Source organism: Saccoglossus kowalevskii, chromosome 15, assembly GCF_978046115.1.
Source record: "Saccoglossus kowalevskii chromosome 15, keSacKowa6.1, whole genome shotgun sequence".
Taxonomy (NCBI): Eukaryota; Metazoa; Hemichordata; class Enteropneusta; family Harrimaniidae; genus Saccoglossus; species Saccoglossus kowalevskii.
In genome coordinates this window covers 29,821,027-29,841,007 of record NC_140655.1, presented here as the reverse complement: position 1 = coordinate 29,841,007, position 19,981 = coordinate 29,821,027, and the positions used below count along the sequence as shown (strand labels likewise).

Here is a 19,981-nt window from a genome sequence, read left to right as displayed (position 1 = left end):
TGACAGTACATGTACTACCGGATATGCAATTGCAGCAATACTAGTGTAGTTGAGCTGTAACAAGGATCAGTGTGCTCTCTAACAGAACTGATTTTGTAGGAATCTTAAAAATGGTATACCTCAAAATCAAGTTGGGTCAGTTTGTTGACTTCTGGGGAGGTCAGCCTTCAAGAAAAATATAATTGTATGAAACTGTATAAGTGACTTGAGGTACATATGCAAATGTTGTGGTCCTTGATTTTCTTCATATTTACTTATTTCGTTAATAAAATGTAAATTTTGTTTTACTAAACTACAAATACCATGACTACTGTAAGTTGTTTTTCAAGATCACTCTATCAATGTATGATTTTAGTATTGCCCATCATGTGATGTTAACAAACTGCACATGTTTTTTTTATACAGTGAATTAAAGGCAACTGGACAGATATGTGTAGTTGGTGTTTTTGGGAAATCAAGATACGGACATCGGTCTAAGACTAATATTGTCAATAAGTTATTGGGTAGAAATGTTTTTCCAGTAAGTATGATTACCATTGATTCATGACTGTTGGAGTATAGAATGAAATCACAGGTCATTATTTTACAATGACATATCAGGTATGTAAATGTACGGTAAAACAGCCATTGCGAGCATCGCTGCGAATTCGCAATGGCAAAAAAAAGGCGATTGCGAGTTCGCAATGGCCAAAAAAATGACGATTGAGAGTTCGCAATGGCAAAAAAACTGACGATTGAGAGTTCGCAATGCCACAAAAACAGTCGACTGTAAGTTCACAGTAACACATAAAACAAAAGGCTAATTTATATTGTTGAGCGTTGCCGCAGTGGAAAATAGAAAATAGTTTTGAAACGTGTGAACCATCAAAGGTTGTTTATTTGAGGAAATTGTAACATTACTGACTGGCGACATAAATGCTACTACTGATGTGTAGAAATAGTAAAGATAATATATATTCGAGACGATGTTTCGTGAAAAATACGGTTAGAAAGCTACACATCAAAAGACCAAGTTGAGTTCATTGGGGGTTCATCGCCTGCTACGTGAATTCACGTCTGTGATTGGATAATCACTTGACGCGTTGGTGAGATCCCATGCCCAGTTGATAAGTGTTTTTTTTAGCATATAGTTTTTTTTTTCAACGATTTTCTGCATATGGCCCGCGATCGATCTTTTTTCGATGAGATAGTTGTTGGGTGTTTACCAACTACATACTTCAAGTTTCAGAAACAGATCATATAGCACTATGTGCATTCGTCATGACACAAAAACTGAACAGGAAACATCAAAGCTACCTTTGGAATTGACCTACATTTACCTCCTGTGGTATGGGCGGAGCTTAATTTTTTTTTTAATTTGACTGATTATTCAAGTACAGCAAATGTTCTCTGTGCACAGATATTCAGCATGCGCGCTTATTGTTTGTGTGTATTAACTGCATGAAGTAAAATAAACAAGTAATTTCTGACGACAAGGCAACTTGTGAGAATCCGAATTCAAGTCGGGTATATTCACAGTTTCGTCTAGAGTGACGTGGTCTACCCTGCTGTATTCAGTTTTAGGACCTGACGTCTTTATCAGCTAGCGGACACTCTCCTCAATTTGTTACACCAACTGCCTTAATATTTACAGTACAGTCAAACCTGTCTATAAAGGACAGTCAGTGGACTGAGCCAAACTGTCCTTTATAGACAGGTGGTCTTTATATGGAGGTGGCCTAATTTATTCATTTAATCATGAATATTAATTAGGGCCGGAAATTTAAGGGAGATCATAAGCAATACATAAAAACAAACCTACAATGAATAGGTCTTTTTTAATAAAAGTCAGTCATTTTCATCTGGATAATTACAGCTTTACTTTTTTACTACAAATTATATCATGTAAATTCACTGAAGCCAAGTGATTCTGCCCATGGATTCATTGGTGTATTTAACGCATAAGAACGATTGTCAACGATCGATCGCATTGGCGTTTCAGCTCAGTCTTTCACACTCTCGCCAAGCAGTCTTATTCCCCAGTCTCTTACACATATTCCATCACAGGCGATAATCAGTCCCACAAAATGCACAGGCAAAGTTGCCGTGATTGAAAAAACAAACAAGCATTAAAAATGAAGAAGCATTGGTAATAAACAAAATTGACCAAACTCATAACGATTGCTCCAACTCTCGGTGTTGAATCAGAAAGTCAAACTAACCGGAAATGAAACACGATGATCGTACACGCAATTTTACAGTTATTTGTTGCAAGCATCGACGTGTCAAAACTGCCCAAACGACATTTCTCGATTGCGAATTATTGATATTACCGTTTATAAAAAAAAGAGGATCAAAATAGAAAACATCTTTCGTTGAGAATAACCCCGAGATGACCCCTCAGTAACAATACGTTTTGCCCATGCGCTAGCTTCATTAGCATAATTTATAACGATCAACAATAAACAACATGGCGGCCAAAATAGGTCGGATTTTGCAATCCCGCGATGAAAACGAAATAAACGAATGTTTTATTATTTTGTTTGGATATTTCATGTCGACAAGGTAAATAAAACATCTCTCATTTAATAAAACTGGTTCATTTTTCTTGTTTTCGAGACGGGGGGAATTTCTCTTCATGTGCGAGACAGTCCACAGAAGTGCCGCTGGCCGGCTGGGGATCGATAGTATACCGGGGGTAGTACCGATCGGAAACAAGCTAGTTTTTCATTTCAAACTTTGAATGAAACTGTTTTAATTTGTTGTTTACATCTTTCCAGTCTCCAAACGTTACATTCAGATGATATTCAACTTTTTTTTTTTACTTTTTCGCAACTTCACAAACCAAGTTGCAATGGTCACCCCTGTCTATTAGCCCTAAAGATTGTGTACTCGGTAATCTGAACGTAACGTATGGCCACTTTCCTGTTAGCGATTCGCAAGTAGCTATTGTCTTTTTGCAGAGACTGTCTGATGGAAATGTTGGTGGTCGTTATACAAAGGTTAAAGTGTGAATAGGTCTACAATAGGGTGGTCGCTGGTCGCGTTGGACGGGTGGTCGCTATACCCAGTGTCGTTAACGTGTAAATTGCGATGGGACTGTACTAAGGTGGTCGCTATGAGCAGGTGGCCGCACTGCACAGGTGGTCGTTAACACAGGTTTGACTGTAGTTCATTTACAGTTCTTGCGAGCTTGCAGTTTGTATCATGGGTGACATAAAATAAATGGGCCAGGCAACAAAGTTTCTATTTGTTACAACAGGCATTTTCAAAAGAATAATTACCACAGAATTGACACACATTGAAACATGGTCTTCCAAATTACAAAACGATGTAGTCTACGGTCATGGCAGTACGTTTTTAAAATAAAGGTTAAAATATTATACGTATTAGATACTCTCTGAGTAAGCAGGTGAAAATCTCCCTCTGCATTTCAAAATAGAGTTTTATCATCTTTACTGAGCTATAAAATTGCAGCTTGAACATATTTTTACAAATGCTCAGGGTCCGTATTTTTGTGGTTCGTTTGAATGTGTTTCCACGGGAATTGCGTGAATAAATTAAGAACAGAAGTCGGAATGTAACAATGTAGCAAGATGCCTCACTTTGTCGCCTTGTTAAATGCACGGCTGACTTCTCATACTTTATACGCAAAATTACAAACAATGACGGCAGATCATTGTTTAAATGTAAAAATTCACGACCCAAAGAAGGTGTTAAGTACGTGACTGATGATACCGCTGGAGTCAAGTGACCTGTTTGCTACACTCCTCATTACCATTTCAATGATTGTGTGTACTTTGACACCATGCCCGGACGGAAGATGTGTACGATAAGTGCTACAAAAGACGAAAAATAAGTTGTGAATAAGATAGTCATACATTCGTTGTGCATTTAATGTATTAATGTTCATTACGTGACAAACCACGAATGTGCATTCAAACCCTGACTAAAACAGATTGTATTAGATGTGCATTCTAATGTCTGCGGTTCACACAGGCGGCGGCGAATAAATGAACATACATCTGTTGCACTGTCCATGGAGCTCCATGCACTGTCAAACACGGTGTTAAATCGTGAAAAATGCAAAAGACAAAAAATAAGTTGTTAACCAAGATAGTCAAACATTCGTGCATTTAATATATTAACATTAGATACGAACACGTATCGAATATAATTTATACCAAGGCCGGATAGACCAAACCAGGACCGGAACGTAGAAAATTGTACATGGTATCAAAACTTACCAGAGGGTAAATTTGCTGAGACAAATGGCGACAACACGTTTATGCTTGCGTTCGCAAATGAATTAGACCGCTTGGGTAATCCAAGTTCTACATCAAGCTTGAGACTGCTTAAAATTATCAATTTCGTAAAAAAGACGCATCAGAGATGAATGTCATGTATTGGAGTACTTAGTAGGGCCACTCATTACAATTACGTGTGATCTCAGGAACATGATACCGTCCCTTCCTGATGAAACAGACATCTCGTTATCTGGAAAATATGTACAAATTATTTATTTCTAACAAAAATAAAATGACGCCCAGGTTTTTATATTTGTGATGATTCAGCTTGCAGTGCAGTTTGCCGGTGAAACGTACTGCAGACTGTATGCCACGTTCAGGGTCGTTTTGTAATTCGAACTATGGATACAATGGTTCTGTGGAACGCTGTGAATTCCTCAAATAATTCACCAAATGAAACGTCCTCGCAAGATAATTTGACTTTATTATGCTGTGTCAAATCTCTCCGCTTCATGTTTGGTACAATGTGACAGCAGGGTTGCATGAATCCACATCTACCATTGGTTGACTGTCGGCATACCTCTGACGGTTCACACGACGTTTCAAAACTGTTTTCTATTTTCCACTGCGGCAACGCTCAACAATATAAATCAGCCTTCAGTGTTCTCCCCAGAAAAATGTATCAGAGTGGCGGCTAATTTGCATATAATTTACATATCATTAGCATTTGTCTGAAGATAAAGAAAACAATAATGACAGGCTTGCATGGATGAAAATGTGTCTTTATTTTTTAACAAATTTATGTAGAAGATTAAATGAATCTGCTGCTGTGTGATTTCTATGTAATGTTGATTTTTCGGACTTTCATGGAAGCCCAGTGATCTGCAGCTTTTGAGAACGCCGTGATTTTCTTTGCTTCCCACTTCTATTAAATGACATGGCCTTCTTGTGCATCTCCGAGTGTGCGTGTTTATCGATAGCATATTTCGTAATAGTTATACATGGCATAGAATTCCATACCAAAGAACTATTTCTGGATGTTTTTAAGTTGAATTTTCCACATATGTGTCACAGCATTCCTAAAAGATAAGAAATAGGAGTGAATCAATACTTGTATTTAAAAAATATCGTCACGATCAACACGAAAATAAACAAATTGCCGCCATTTTGAAAAGTCGCTAAACTTAAAAATTGCCACGATAAACTTTACCCAACTATTTCAAAACACAATACTAGTATTAGTTACTTTGATAAATCGTAGCCAACAATTTTTGAACTTCCAGAAAGAAGGTCGTTTCCAAAAAAATGTTTCGACGATCGGCAAAAAATGAAGCCATACAAAAATTTACTAAACTAGGTCAAAACTCGCTTCCAAGTAAAACGCTACAAATAAATACTTTTTTTACCTTTGCCATCGGATGTTTCTCTCAGCCACGTATATTTTGTTGTCCATTGTGCATCAAATCTAGAGTTTATTTTTTTGCACTTTTCGTTGTAACATCATCTTGGACACGTTTAGTACCACTGCCGACAGGGGTACCGGTGACCGCGTTGCTGGTGGGTTTATCGCTCGCAACCAGGGGCCCAGCAGGGCGTTCTACGCGGAACCACAACGTAATATTTCTGCTGTTTGACGTCGTTGCTTCTTCCAGCCAAATATACTACTGAGAAAATACTCGCTATTACCCCAATTAAATAGGGCGAAAGTGTTTATTGTCGAAGTACGAAGCTGTATTAGTCCATTGTCTTTGCGTAATCACTGACATGTTTCCATTCACACCTGATTTGGCTCACAGTACCGGACGCTGATGACGCTGACTAACAGATTCGCACGTGTATTAACAAGCTAAAACAAAGAGTAACAGGAAATGCCACAGAGTAGCGGGCAATCTCTCAGAGTAGCGGCATAAATAATGGAGTAGCGGCCCCGCTACGCTAAAACGCTTTGGGGAGAACACTGGCCTTTTGTTTTATGTGTTACTGTGAACTCTCAGTCGACTGTTTTTGTGGCATTGCGAACTCGCAATCGCCTGTTTTTTCGCCATTGCGAATTCGCAGCGACGCTCGCAATGGCTGTTTTACTGAACATTTACATACCTCGACATATGGAGGTTTCAATCTAGTCAACACCACAAATGTAGTAAATATTCATAATATATATGCAAATTGTTGTTTTTCATCTGTACAGGTTTATTTCCATGACGATAACAACTTTGATGATTCAGATGACAAAAGTGTGAGTTTTTTTTTTATAATAAAAAATCCTCTGACACATCATTTACATAAGTGCATACATTATTGATATAGCAAATATAGTAGATTCACTTTGACAATAAATGCTAATAACGCCTACTTCATCACGTCGTATTACGTTAAGGTTACAATTACATGTAATATATCATACATTGGTCAATATCCTTTTCTATTACAGTGCAAATTAGAAGCTTATTTTGATGAAAAGTCTCAGGTCTTGTTTCTGCATCTGATTTCTGTTGCGGACAGCGCAGTTTTGTTTCAAATGTGTCGTGATTTAGACGAAGACCTTAGTAATGCTGAAGCCCATAAGCTATGGCAAGACGCTGAACACAAACATGCTAAGACATTGCTATTTATGTTCAGTGTATGTCATATTATGGTGGTAAGTAGAATACTTGTTACCATCCCATGATGCTTTGCGTGTCCCATGATGCATTGCAGTGGATTTTATAATACATATATGACATTGATCTTAAAAGCCAAATTTGATTAGAATTGTTAGGGTTTGTTCTGGCTCTTGATATAAGGTCAGATAATGAATTGGTTACAAGAGGTATTACCAAAGATTTGGGTGCTTAGTTAATAATACGACTGTGGCTGCAACCTCATAAGCTGTTCCAATCTAAATTTTTTATTCCATTACATGTTTTTTTTATTTGATGGCTTACGCTGAAAGGTTGTTAGTGTCGGTGTTAGTGAACAGACACACATAAAGTCTAGACTAACATTTAATGTATATTAAAATAAATAATTCTCATGAAATATATCCTTATTTATCCTAATGCAGATGGTTCACCCGAATAGTACATTTGATTTGCATTATATACGTCTGTTCAAAGCACTTGAAAATATCCGTCAGAAAGTGTTGCCATTGATAAATGACAAAATGGCGTCATTATCAGTTAACACAGAATGGCAAAACAGTGGAAGACTATGCACTCCCAGATTGTTGTTTGTTGGACAACAGGTGAGGTTGAGTCACACCCTCTAGAGTTTGTGATATCAAATTATTTTGTTTTTGCTGCTACTGTCCTCTCGTGTCATGATCCTAGATCCATTCTGTTGCTTGTGTAAAAAAGATGTATTTTTTTTTAAATCTATTTTATTCACACCGCCAGTACCTTTTCATTTGTTCTTAAGTACAAAACAGTCTATTTGTTGAAGAGAATACAGTATATTACAGTATGAATAATAGAGATTTATTTTATTTTGTTTATCATGTAAACTAATTCCTTAATGTGTGATAGAACTGTTTGCATGTGTATTTGTTTAAATAAAAAAAAGTCCTTGATTTGTCTGTATATTTACCATCTTGGAAACTATAAATATGTAATCTATATTCTGGGTCACTAATGACACCCTTTGTGTTTTATTACAGTGTCATTTAATGACTGAAGATTTGGATGACTCTGAACAGGAGCAAAGCAAAGCGAAACTCAGATATCAAGTATGAATACTGCCTTCTATGGCTATTTATAAATATACTTTTGTTTATACATGTTTTCTTGAAATTTTGAATGTTGTGTATTTGAACCAAAATTGACATTATTTTTTAAGTTGCTATTGGTTACTCACAAATTAAAACTGCATGCGCTGATATATTCCATTGATTTTAATCTATAACAATTAGCCATCATTTTGATTGAATGTTGCAGAAAAAATCTCCGCTGAAAAGACTTGAACATTCATTAGAAGACCAGATATATAGGATACTTCGAAAAAGTAGAATATTGACCAATCAGAGGTAAGTAGTTCTATTTCGAGTATTGAGGCTGACTCATAAACTAGCAACAACTTGGAATTTGAATTAACACTTAGCCTTTCAAATGCTGACAACTTAGGATTTGAATTAACAGTTAGCCTTTTAAATGCTGACAACTTAGGATTTGAATTAACAGTTAGCCTTTTAAATGCTGACAACTTGGGATTTGAATTAACACTTAGCCTTTCAAATGCTGACAACTTAGGATTTGAATTAACAGTTAGCCTTTTAAATGCTGACAACTTAGGATTTGAATTAACAGTTAGCCTTTTAAATGCTGACAACTTAGGATTTGAATTAACAGTTAGCCTTTTAAATGCTGACAACTTAGGATTTGAATTAACAGTTAGCCTTTCAAATGCTGACAACTTAGGATTTGAATTAACAGTTAGCCTTTCAAATGCTGACAACTTAGGATTTGAATTAACAGTTAGCCTTTCAAATGCTGACAACTTAGGATTTGAATTAACAGTTAGCCTTTCAAACGCTTACAACTTGGGATTTGAATTAACAGTTAGCCCTTCAAACGCTTACAACTTAGGATTTGAACTGACAGTTAGCCTTTTAAATGCTGACAACTTAGGATTTGAATTAACAGCCTTTCAAACGCTTACAACTTGGGATTTGAATTAACAGTTAGCCTTTCAAACGCTGAAAACTTGGGATTTGAATTAACAGTTAGCCTTTCAAACGCTGAAAACTTAAGATTTGAATTGACAGTTAGCCTTTTAAATGCTGACAACTTAGGATTTGAATTAACAGCCTTTCAAACGCTGAAAACTTGGGATTTGAATTAACAGTTAGCCTTTCAAATGCTGAAAACTTAGGATTTGAATTGACAGTTAGCCTTTTAAATGCTGACAACTTAGGATTTGAATTAACAGCCTTTCAAACGCTTACAACTTGGGATTTGAATTGACAGTTAGCCTTTCAAACGCTGAAAACTTGGGATTTGAATTAACAGTTAGCCTTTCAAACTCTGAAAACTTGGGATTTGAATTAACAGTTAGCCTTTCAAATGGTAACCATGCGTGAACTACGCTTCAACAAAGATCTGTTAATAAAAGTAAAATGCGGTAAATATTTCATGCCATATTCAGTTTACCTATCAAAAATTGCTAGTTACCAGTTTATTCACCGAAATCACTTTAACAGATCTTACTTCAACATCGATAATTCACTTCCGCACGTGCATTACCAGAAAGTCTTTAAGAATTTCCGAAGAATTGCGTTGGTACAATACAGCATTCTGATTGGTTAATAATAGACTTGACCCATTAGGTCGAAGGACGTTGTTGCAGGTCAAATTATGCAAATACATGATTGGGGAAAGTGCTTTTCATCGAGAATTTGTGTACGATACAACACATTCATCAGTGGAGATATTGATGAAGATTTTGACTTTGACTGTGTTCCAACAGACTCTAATATTTTTAATCTTGTAAATTCCGGTGGTATGTAATTGATATTGTAATAAAATGTGCATATTTTTTGTTATGGGTGCTTGGCAATCAGTCGTCACATACAAGTCTAGAAAATGCCTACTGTTTATTCAAATACTAAACTGCTAACCAATAGTGAGCTAGTTTGCTATTTTGTTGTCCCAAATCTTTGAGATTTGGTGTAATTACCAACTGATCTCTCCAATCAGTGGTTAATATTTGTATTGTGAAATCATGCAAACTCACAACTGGCATTCACAGAATAAAAACAGCCTGAGAACAATCCTTACACAGATTTCATTCTAAGATTAAATCAGCATGGGATACAATCTTGCAAGTTTTATTCTTTTGAGAGATTTTTAAAAATTATTGTCCTCAATATTACTGCAGGCATATGTACCATAGTGCATATTCCATACAAACAAAACACACTTTATGTTTGTTCCATGATGATGTTAAAAATGACATATACATGTCTGTGTTTTATTTCAGTGCTAATTGCTTGTTTACAGTGCCAGCCAATCAGGCCTATGTTCATATTGAAACTGGGAAAGATACAAATGACCCAGTTTCCACTGTGCTAGGTCAACTTAAAAAACATACTTTATACAGCAGTGAACCAGGTCAGTATTTCACCTGTTATATTTGCTCTATAATATACTATATTAATAATGAATTTATTGTATCTTTCGATATATTTGCATTGGTTGACAGCAATAAAATGTTAGTAATAAAGTACAATACATACAAAACTAAAGTAAAAGTGAAATGTCAGTTATTGTTATTTCTGATTTCAAATATTTTGTACAAGTATCAACCTACTTATCTTATTAATACGTCTTCTCATGAACTCATAATACATTTAAATATCACTAGATATCACTTTTTTTAATTCTTCTTGGAATATTGATATTATTAAATAACTTATGTCTTTTTGTTTGGTACCTAAGACATTCCATGAAGAAATGTTCGTCATTTTCAATTTTGATCTGGAATTATTGCTTACAGATTCTGTCTTCTAAAGGTGTTAAGAGTTATTTTTAAGAAACATTTAAATTTTTAATAGCACATAAACTATTTGCCCTATTAGAAGTACATCTCTAATTGGAGTGTAAATAAACAAAATATTACTTACATAAATTATGGATCGTTAAAATTTATTTTGACTGTAGAAACAACTCTAACATTTTTGTAAGCATAGAGTAAATACTATACATGAAGATTGTTTCTACTACAGTTTTCTATTTGTCAACCCTGAGAAAATCTTTAATAGTTAACAATGTGTAGTTTGCAAAAGGAGTTGATTTTTTCATATTTGCTTCATTAGAAGCACATCAGAGATTTGCATTACCCAAATATTGTTTTTTTGGCATACTTGACCATTAAAACATGACCAATAATATTTGTCTTTCAAAATTGCAAATTGCAAAGCTTTGACTGCATCACTATTCTCATCTGATAGTGACCTTAGAATCCTAAATATTGGCAATGATATATTATAATTCTAGATTCAAATCAAATTTATTTCATTTCAGGTATTTTAAGAAATTACCAAGCCTCTCATCATGGAAGAAGAACAATTACTAATCTCCATGTAAGCCGTTCTCAACCGAATTCCAAAGATGCAGAATCATTGAAAGAGTTTCTATGGCAACATATTGATTTGGTATTGAATGGGAAAGGTTTTGATGATGCAATCAGCCGCAGTGTGGTTTCTCATGTGCATTTTGAGGTAGAAAAATCTGAATATCATATTTTACTCTATAATGTGCTTCTGTAAATATACATTTATATCTATGGGTTTAGATAGTTTGTTTTAGAGATTATTTAGATGTGCTTCTTAGAATAGAATAGATCACTGGATTTTACTTTAGGGAAGTGACCAAAATCAAACTGGACGGTTTCCCGCGGTGCTCCAACAACACCCGGGAAGTCAGCAGAAGCTCCTTGACCGATTCACAGTCAATTCGTCCCAATTCACATTCGTCCCAACACAATCGTCCCACAAGTCGATTCGTCCCAATTCACATTCGTCCCACAAGTCGATTCGTCCCAATTCACATCCGTCCCACAAGTCGATTCGTCCCAATTCACATTCGTCCCATTTCACATTCGTCCCAATTCACATTCGTTCATTTTTTTTAATTTTTGGTCAGCGTTACGATCTTGAGCAGGGTCATTTTCTATGCCAACTGTTACTGACACGCTAACTAATAACTCCACGTTGCGTGTACGGTGTATTTGTATTTATTAACTAATAACTCTACGTTGCATGTGCGGTGTATTTGTATTTATTTATTAACTAATAACTTGTACGTTGCGTGTACGGTGTATTTGTATTTATTAACTAATAACTCTACGTTGCATGTAAGGTGTGTTTGTATTTATTTATTTATTAACTAATAACTTGTACGTTTCATGTACGGTGTATTTGTATTTATTAACTAATAACTCTACGTTGCATGTAAGGTGTGTTTGTATTTATTTATTTATTAACTAATAACTCTACGTTGCGTGTACGGTGTATTTGTTTATAACGTCGGCAAAAACAAAATGGCGTAATGAACAATTACGCATGCCAGTGCATGACGTGTACGTGAACAGTTCGTTGTTTGGATTTTTTGTGTTTATTTGGCGAGTTAGTAGTGGGCTAACCTTAAATCTGACGAATCGATCGACTTGTGGGACGAATCGACTTTGGGACGAATTAACTTGTGGGACGAATCGACTTTGGGACGAATTAACTTGTGGGACGAATCGACTTTGGGACGAATCAACTTGTGGGACGAATCGACTTTGGGACGAATTAACTTGTGGGACGAATCGACTTGAGACGAATCGACTTGTGGGACGAATCGACTTGGGACGAATGTGATTTGGGACGAATCGACCGTCCCCCCCATGACCGGCCGAGGGTTCCCGTCAACACTGGCACATTTCCGGGGTGAGTCGGCGCTCATTGTTCATGATTATAATCCTATTGTTCAAATGTTCTCGCCTTTCTAAAGACAAAAAACGACAGACTTTTTACAAGTCCCTGAAAAGGAGTAACACTTTTATCAATGAGTTACTACATTCGTTGCGATGTTTTCACTGTCTTGCGCATCTGTGTATTTAATATATTCACGCAAATTTACCCATGTCTGACCTCTAGTCTAGGCAAGATGCGTGTTGGGCAACGTTCTGCAGAACTTCCATGTGCTGAGTTTAAGTTCCATGATTGAAAAAAAATAAAATAACATACAGTCTCATTTTATTTCAACGACTGACTTTTTACAAGTCCCTGAAGAGGAGTGCCACTTTTATCAACGAGTGACATGTTGTTACATTCATTGCGAAGTTTTCAATGTCTAGCGCGTCTAGATGTGATATATTCACGCAATTTCACCCATGTCTGACCTCTAGTCTAGGCAAGATTGGTATTAGCAATGTTCTGCAGAACTTCCAAGTGCTGAGTTTAAGTTCCACGATTGAAAAAAAATAAAATAACATACAGCTCCATTCTATATCAACGACTGACTTTTTACAAGTCCCTGAAGAGGAGTGCCACTTTTATCAACGACTGACATGTTGCTACATTCATTGCGAAGTTTTCAATGTCTAGCGCGTCTAGATGTGATATATTCACGCAATTTCACCCATGTCTGACCTCTAGTCTAAGCAAGATTTGTATTAGCAATGTTCTGCAGAACTTCCAGGTGCTGAGTTTAAGTTCCACGATTGAAAAAAATAAAATAACATACAGTCTCATTTTATATCAGACTATTGTTGTTATTATTTCATTGGTGATATAGAGTGAATGCCGTAATTGTAGTCGGATTAATGTGAAATATTTACAAACATTCTCAACCCAACCCCTAGTGAAAAAATACATTAAATACGACCCCCGGAAGATGAACGTGAAATATTTACAAACATTCTCGAACTAAAATTAACATCAGTGCAAAAATACATTTAAATACAGCCCACGGAACATGATCGCAAAATATTTACAGACATTCTCGACCCAACCCCTAGTCAAAAAAATATATTTAAATACAACCCACAGAATATGAACGCGAAATATTTACAGACTTTTTTGACCCAACCCCTAGTCAAACAAATACATGTACATTTAAATACGACCCATGGAACATGAACGCGAAATATTTACAGACATTCTCGACCCAACCCCTAGTGAAAAAATATATTTAAATACGACCCACGGAACATGAACGCGAAATATTTACAGACATTCTCGACCCAACCCCTAGTGAAAAAATGTATTTAAATACGACCCACGGAACATGAACGCAAAATATTTACAAACGTGGACGAAAAATAATGAAGTGAATATTCGACCCGGTCCCTAGTAAAAATAAAATAAACGACCCGCGTACGCTAAATATTTGCAATTCGACCCGGATCCAAAATACTTAATCTTCGCGGGTGAAATATACGAGTGTGTCGCATCTTGTCAGCAGTACATGTAAATACATATGATGGGCATTTACTGCAAACGCCAAGCCCGAGTTTGATAAATTTCGGCATGTAACTGTTTGAAACGGCAAGCGGCGGGAGGTCCAACTCTTGTATAAAACTAAGAAACTGGGCGTCTTCATTATTTGTCGGTGAAGGAAAGGGTAATCCAGTTTCTTTTTAAAATGACATCACTTTCTCGGCTTGAACGGTATACATGTTACAGTGGTCGCATTTAGGGTTTTCACACTTTGTAAATATAATCGTCCCTATTCGCTTCTGTAAATGGGCATTCATAAATTTCATTTCCTTAAGTATGTCGGCGTTTTCTGGTTGATTTGAATATACCACAGAGTGACTGTGAATAGACATTGTTTCATAAATAAAGTTTTATTATGGCTACATAATAATGCATTTGCTACATTACACCAACTAATTTCCCTTGGCAACTATGTTACGTAAAATGCGTCGTCTGGCGAATTTCTGATGTACATTTCTGTTGTTATAAACTCATTCCTCATACTTTCGTACAGGGAACCGCCGGTCTTGCCGGGGAACTGCCTGTGTTAGCGAGGAAGTGCCGCACTTACGAGACCTGTGAAGAATTGACACCTCAAATTAAGTGTGAATCACTACTCTCGGGGAAACTCCGGTTCGGGAAACTACGGTATTTCCGTGTCGTGCCGGTTCGGGCTTTAGTGGAGTCCCGCAGGAAACCGCCCAGTTTGATTTTGGTTTCCTCCCTTAGATTAAGCCATTATGCTTAAGTCTTTACATGCCATGGACATTAAGAGATTTTTTCAGGTAGTTTTGAAAGTGTTGTCTAATCTCCAGTACATTGCTGCCAGTACATGGTCTGTGGTGGCACTGTTACAGAATACGTTGCTGCCAGTACATGGTCTGTGGTGGCACTGTTACAGAATACGTTGCTGCCAGTACATGGTCTGTGGTGGCACTGTTACAGAATACGTTGCTGCCAGTACATGGTCTGTGTGGCACCATTACAGAATATGTTGCTGCCAGTACATGGTCTGTGGTGGCACCATTACAGAATATGTTGGTGCTAGTACATGGTCTGTGGTGGCACTGTTACAGAATATGTTGCTGCCAGTACATGGTCTGTGGTGGCACCATTACAGAATATGTTGCTGCTAGTACATGATCTGTGGTGGCACTGTTACAGATTATGTTGCTGCTAGTACATGATCTGTGGTGGCACTGTTACAGAATATGTTGCTGCCAGTACATGGTCTGTGGTGGCACTGTTACAGATTATGTTGCTGCTAGTACATGATCTGTGGTGGTACTGTTACAGAATATGTTGCTGCCGGGACATGGTCTGTGGTGGCACTATTACAAGAATACGTTGCTGCCAGTACATGGTCTGAGGTGGAACTGTTACAGAATATGTTGGTGCTAGTACATGGTCTGTGGTGGCACTGTTACAGATTATGTTGCTGCCAGTACATGTTCTGTGGTGGCACTGTTACAGAATATGTTGCTGCCAGTACATGGTCTGAGGTGGAACTGTTACAGAATATGTTGCTGCTAGTACATGGTCTGTGGTGGCACCATTACAGAATACGTTCTGCCAGTACATCGTCTGTGGTGGCACTGTTACAGAATACGTTGGTGCTAGTACATGGTCTGTGGTGGCACCATTGCAGAATATGTTGGTGCTAGTACATGGTCTGTGGTGGCACCATTACAGAATATGTTGGTGCTAGTACATGGTCTGTGGTGGCACCATTACAGAATATGTTGATGCTACTACATAGTCTGTGGTGGCACCATTACAGAATATGTTGGTGCTAGTACATGGTCTGTGGTGGCACCATTACAGAATATGTTGGTGCTAGTACATGGTCTGTGGTGGCACCATTACAGAATATGTTGATGCTACTACATAGTCTGTAGTGGCACCATTACAGAATATGTTGGTGCTAGTACATGGTCTGTGGTGGCACCATTACAGAATATGTTGGTGCTAGTCCATGGTCTGTGGTGGCACCATTACAGAATATGTTGGTGCTAGTACATGGTCTGTGGTGACACCATTACAGAATATGTTGGTGCTAGTACATGGTCTGTGGTGGCACCATTACAGAATATGTTGGTGCTAGTACATGGTCTGTGGTGGCACCATTACAGAATATGTTGATGCTACTACATAGTCTGTGGTGGCACCATTACAGAATATGTTGGTGCTAGTACATGGTCTGTGGTGGCACTGTTACAGAATATGTTGCTGCCAGTACATGGTCCGTGGTGGCACTGTTACAGAATACGTTGCTGCTAGTACATGGTCTGTGGTGGCACAGAATACGTTGCTGCTAGTACATGGTCTGTGGTGGCACTGTTACAGAATACGTTACTGCTAGTACATGGTCTGTGGTGGCACTGTTACAGAATGGCAGAGCCCTTATTTTAATCATGCATTTTTGCACATTACAATTCCTGTTTGAGTCTCATATGATTCATAGTACATTATTAAATTGCTACAGGTTCCTAGTGTCCAGGCTTGGTTTGAAGTGTCCTCAGTGTTGTATGGTTTCTTTCTTCAAGATAGCGACGATCCAAAGCTGCAAGGTCATTGGTCATCATTGAAGTCTATGTTGGACTTGGATACAAGATTCTCAGAAAGGTACGATGTGGCATCTTATCATGCATCTGAGTAACTTTCCACGAGGTATACCTGAACATTGTGTCATCGATAGGCGCATCTACAACTTACCTTATTAGGAACAAGAATAATGATGCAATACTGTAAAATCTTTATTAGAAACTGCGGCTTCTATTAAAATGGTACAATGCAACAGAGGGGATGCAGCTTCTGTTAGAGCATATATGAAAAATGATGAATTTTCGGTTCTCAATTCTTCAAAAATAATGGGTGCGACTTCTATTAGGGATGCGGCTTCTAATACAGATTTTACAGTAGTTCCGAAATAGTAGATGCATTGCCATGCATATCTAGTGTATAGTGAAAATTTACACTTTTCACTGACTTTTCTCACTATGGCGTTTATAATTGGACTGGAGAATCATGATTGGTTTATTAGATTCACATCTTACAGTAGGTATAAGCACTATGCACCATAAATTGCCTTTATTATATATTGGATTGTTAAAATATGATACTGACTAATAGAGCAGTTACTGTATTTATTAACAATAAGGTTGTTGTAAGGCTACCACTGAGTATGTGATCTCAGACAGTAGTAGTAAGTAGTGTATGTATGTTTTCATTCTTACGTTTAAATCCTTGACTGTCGCTAGGCAACAAGGTCGTGGCGGGTCTGAGGAAGCGAGGAAACATAAAACAGGTGTTTGGAAAAACAATAGGGGTAGTTTATTCCATTGGTACCACTACTACTAAAACCCAGGTTCCAAAAGCAAGGAGAGCTGGTACATTACTAAAATTCTAAATTGGTACATACTGGACCAAAGTCCTCCAAAAATATCCAAACCCCTGTAAACGTATTGAGGTAGAGTAGGTTCAGCACGGGGCAGTTGAGATGTGGAGCGATGGGCAGTGTTAATTCGTAAGGGCAGGGAAGACCGTAAGGCCTTTATTCTTACTGTCTTCACAAATATTACAATAATTTCATAATAAAATTTAGATTATCTATATTGTAATAATATTCCTAATGTTTTGTATTGAAATTAACATAATATTGGATTGTTTGAACGACTGGAGTGTTTGTTATCAAAGTAAATCATATTATGTTTGTTTCAGTCGTTGTGGTAAAGTGTTACCGCTGGCATGCAGAACATATCAAGAAAAACTCCCTGACCATTACACCAATGTTGTACATCGTAATAAGGTATCTTTTAAAACTCTCTTATCTTACCATGTGCTCGATACATTTTATCTGTTATGTCCATAGTACTGGAGCCGATACTTCAAAGTACACTTTACATCCATGCATTCTAATCACTTCAATGTTCAGTCTACTTCATTTACTATGAAGAAATAAATGTTTAAAAAGTGAACAGAATTAAAAATTTGTACCATATATTAGTTAATACATGTAAAAACTTGTTGGGGTTATGGAGATATTTGTACGTGCCTTAAAATGAGTCCCTCTGACTTGATGTTACACATCAACATTTACAGCCCCATAAATGTACAAAAATATATTCTTACCCAATGGCTATCAATGTATCATAAATTAATACAAGGGAATGTAGAATGTTCTCATATGTAACAAAATACATTTGTGTATTCTCACTGCAAATATGCTTATATCTACACAAAATTTATCTCCAAGTTTTTGTAACAAAATTATCAAGCAAGCAGTGCTGTAATTATTGTCTTATTTGAAATTTAGAGAAATTTTGGCAGAAAGGTTGATTCATGTACATATTTTTTTTTTTAATTCTTTTTTGAAAGCTTTCTCAGGCGATGAGGGTTTTTTCCCAGCATGCACGTGGACCAGCTTACGAACATTTCGCTGATCAACTCCAAGAAGAGTGTGAAAGATTTTGGCATCACAATAGAAGATTATGTGAAGTTGTGAGTCTCACAGGAAACCACTGTATTCATCCTGTGAGTATCCAATCATCAATTGATTTGCATAACATTTGCATAAGTTTCAAAAAATGTCTGAAATCAACTTAAATTATTGACACTTTATTTTTTCAACCTGTTATTTCGTTGATATCTTAAAGACAGTGCCCCTACCCCCCACTCTTCTACTCTGGATACCAGGATATGTGACAAAAGGCCTTGATTATATTTATAAAAAATGCAAGTAGTTGCCATTGAAGTTCATGAAAAAAAACCTGAGGTACAATATTGGAATTTATTGCTGTTTTCGTGCAGCAAATCCTTTAGAGAAAGTACCAGGATGTGTGACCTTAAGGGTCATGTATAATGCTTATTCACAGAAAGTACCAGGATGTGTGACCTTAGAGGTCATGCATAAGGCATTATACACAAGATTAATTGCACATGAATGAATATTGGTTAATTGTGCCACCTGTAAATATCACTACTGCAAAACCTCACAGAATTTCAGCAGTCAACTGCAGAATATTAAAGCAGGGAACTTTAAAATTGCATTTCTGTTTTGCAAATCTGTAAGGTACATATACAATCCACTGACCAGTAGATATAGCATCTAAAGTTGAGATTGTGGATGGGTAATGAGGAAATTACCTGCAGAATATAAATTTAAGCAAGCAATAACAATATCTATTTAACAATAGACACTGAATTTAGGAGGTTTTGTTGGTTTTGAAATGAACAGGAAAGTAAAGCAAGGATATCTGATGAAAAATGTTGTTGCACGTATCTGTCAACTTATCATGTTATGATAATAGTGCTGAAAATGAAACTGTGAATGAAAACAAAACGGCTGCCAATCAGCTGTATATCTTTTTAATATTTGAATGGTTGTCTCAGCTGCACATTGTGCCAGGTACAAAAGAAGAAACCGTTGCCGAGCAGAATAAAGACGAGACTTCTCCTCCCATCATGCATCACGCAAGTCATAACAAATCCACATGTACATGTAATTGTGGCAGGAAACAAGCGCAGAGAGAAGACCCATTTGATATAAAGGTGAGATAGGCTAAATTGAAAGTTGTATTCTTAGATGAAAATATAATATACAGTAGCACATATGCTACTTACAATTACACAATATATGAATAAAAAAATGCAGACAATTTAAAGGCACTTTACGTTTTTGCTATCAGAAATGTTTCATTCAATAATTGTGAAATCCAAGTATGCTTCCATGGGACTTAAAATATTTCCATAGCAATTATGCTGATTAGCGGCCATTTTGAATGTTAGTCTGTTACAATTTTGTTAGAGTAAGTTTTAC

The 19,981-nt window shown here is 36.8% G+C and overlaps 1 protein-coding gene and 1 long non-coding RNA gene across 3 annotated transcripts in view; one reads left to right on the top strand and one right to left on the bottom strand.

Moving 5' to 3' along the window:
• Positions 1-19,981, top strand: part of LOC100374840 (nonsense-mediated mRNA decay factor SMG8-like) — a 115,335-nt gene that overhangs the window by 626 nt on the left and 94,728 nt on the right. For both annotated transcript variants that reach the window (XM_085490700.1, XM_085490701.1), the window contains exons 2-13: positions 406-520; positions 6,415-6,462; positions 6,658-6,864; positions 7,270-7,449; positions 7,861-7,929; positions 8,138-8,226; positions 10,179-10,309; positions 11,222-11,418; positions 16,649-16,788; positions 17,884-17,971; positions 18,541-18,696; positions 19,555-19,713. In XM_085490700.1, coding sequence (XP_085346826.1) covers positions 406-520; positions 6,415-6,462; positions 6,658-6,864; positions 7,270-7,449; positions 7,861-7,929; positions 8,138-8,226; positions 10,179-10,309; positions 11,222-11,418; positions 16,649-16,788; positions 17,884-17,971; positions 18,541-18,696; positions 19,555-19,713 — 1,579 coding nt within the window. The remainder of the gene's footprint in view (positions 1-405; positions 521-6,414; positions 6,463-6,657; positions 6,865-7,269; positions 7,450-7,860; positions 7,930-8,137; positions 8,227-10,178; positions 10,310-11,221; positions 11,419-16,648; positions 16,789-17,883; positions 17,972-18,540; positions 18,697-19,554; positions 19,714-19,981) is intronic.
• LOC146734316 (uncharacterized) lies at positions 4,994-5,792 on the bottom strand. Its single transcript, XR_014926588.1, has 2 exons — positions 5,633-5,792; positions 4,994-5,305 (listed from the first exon to the last, which is right to left on the bottom strand). It is a non-coding gene; the product is annotated as an uncharacterized LOC146734316 (long non-coding RNA).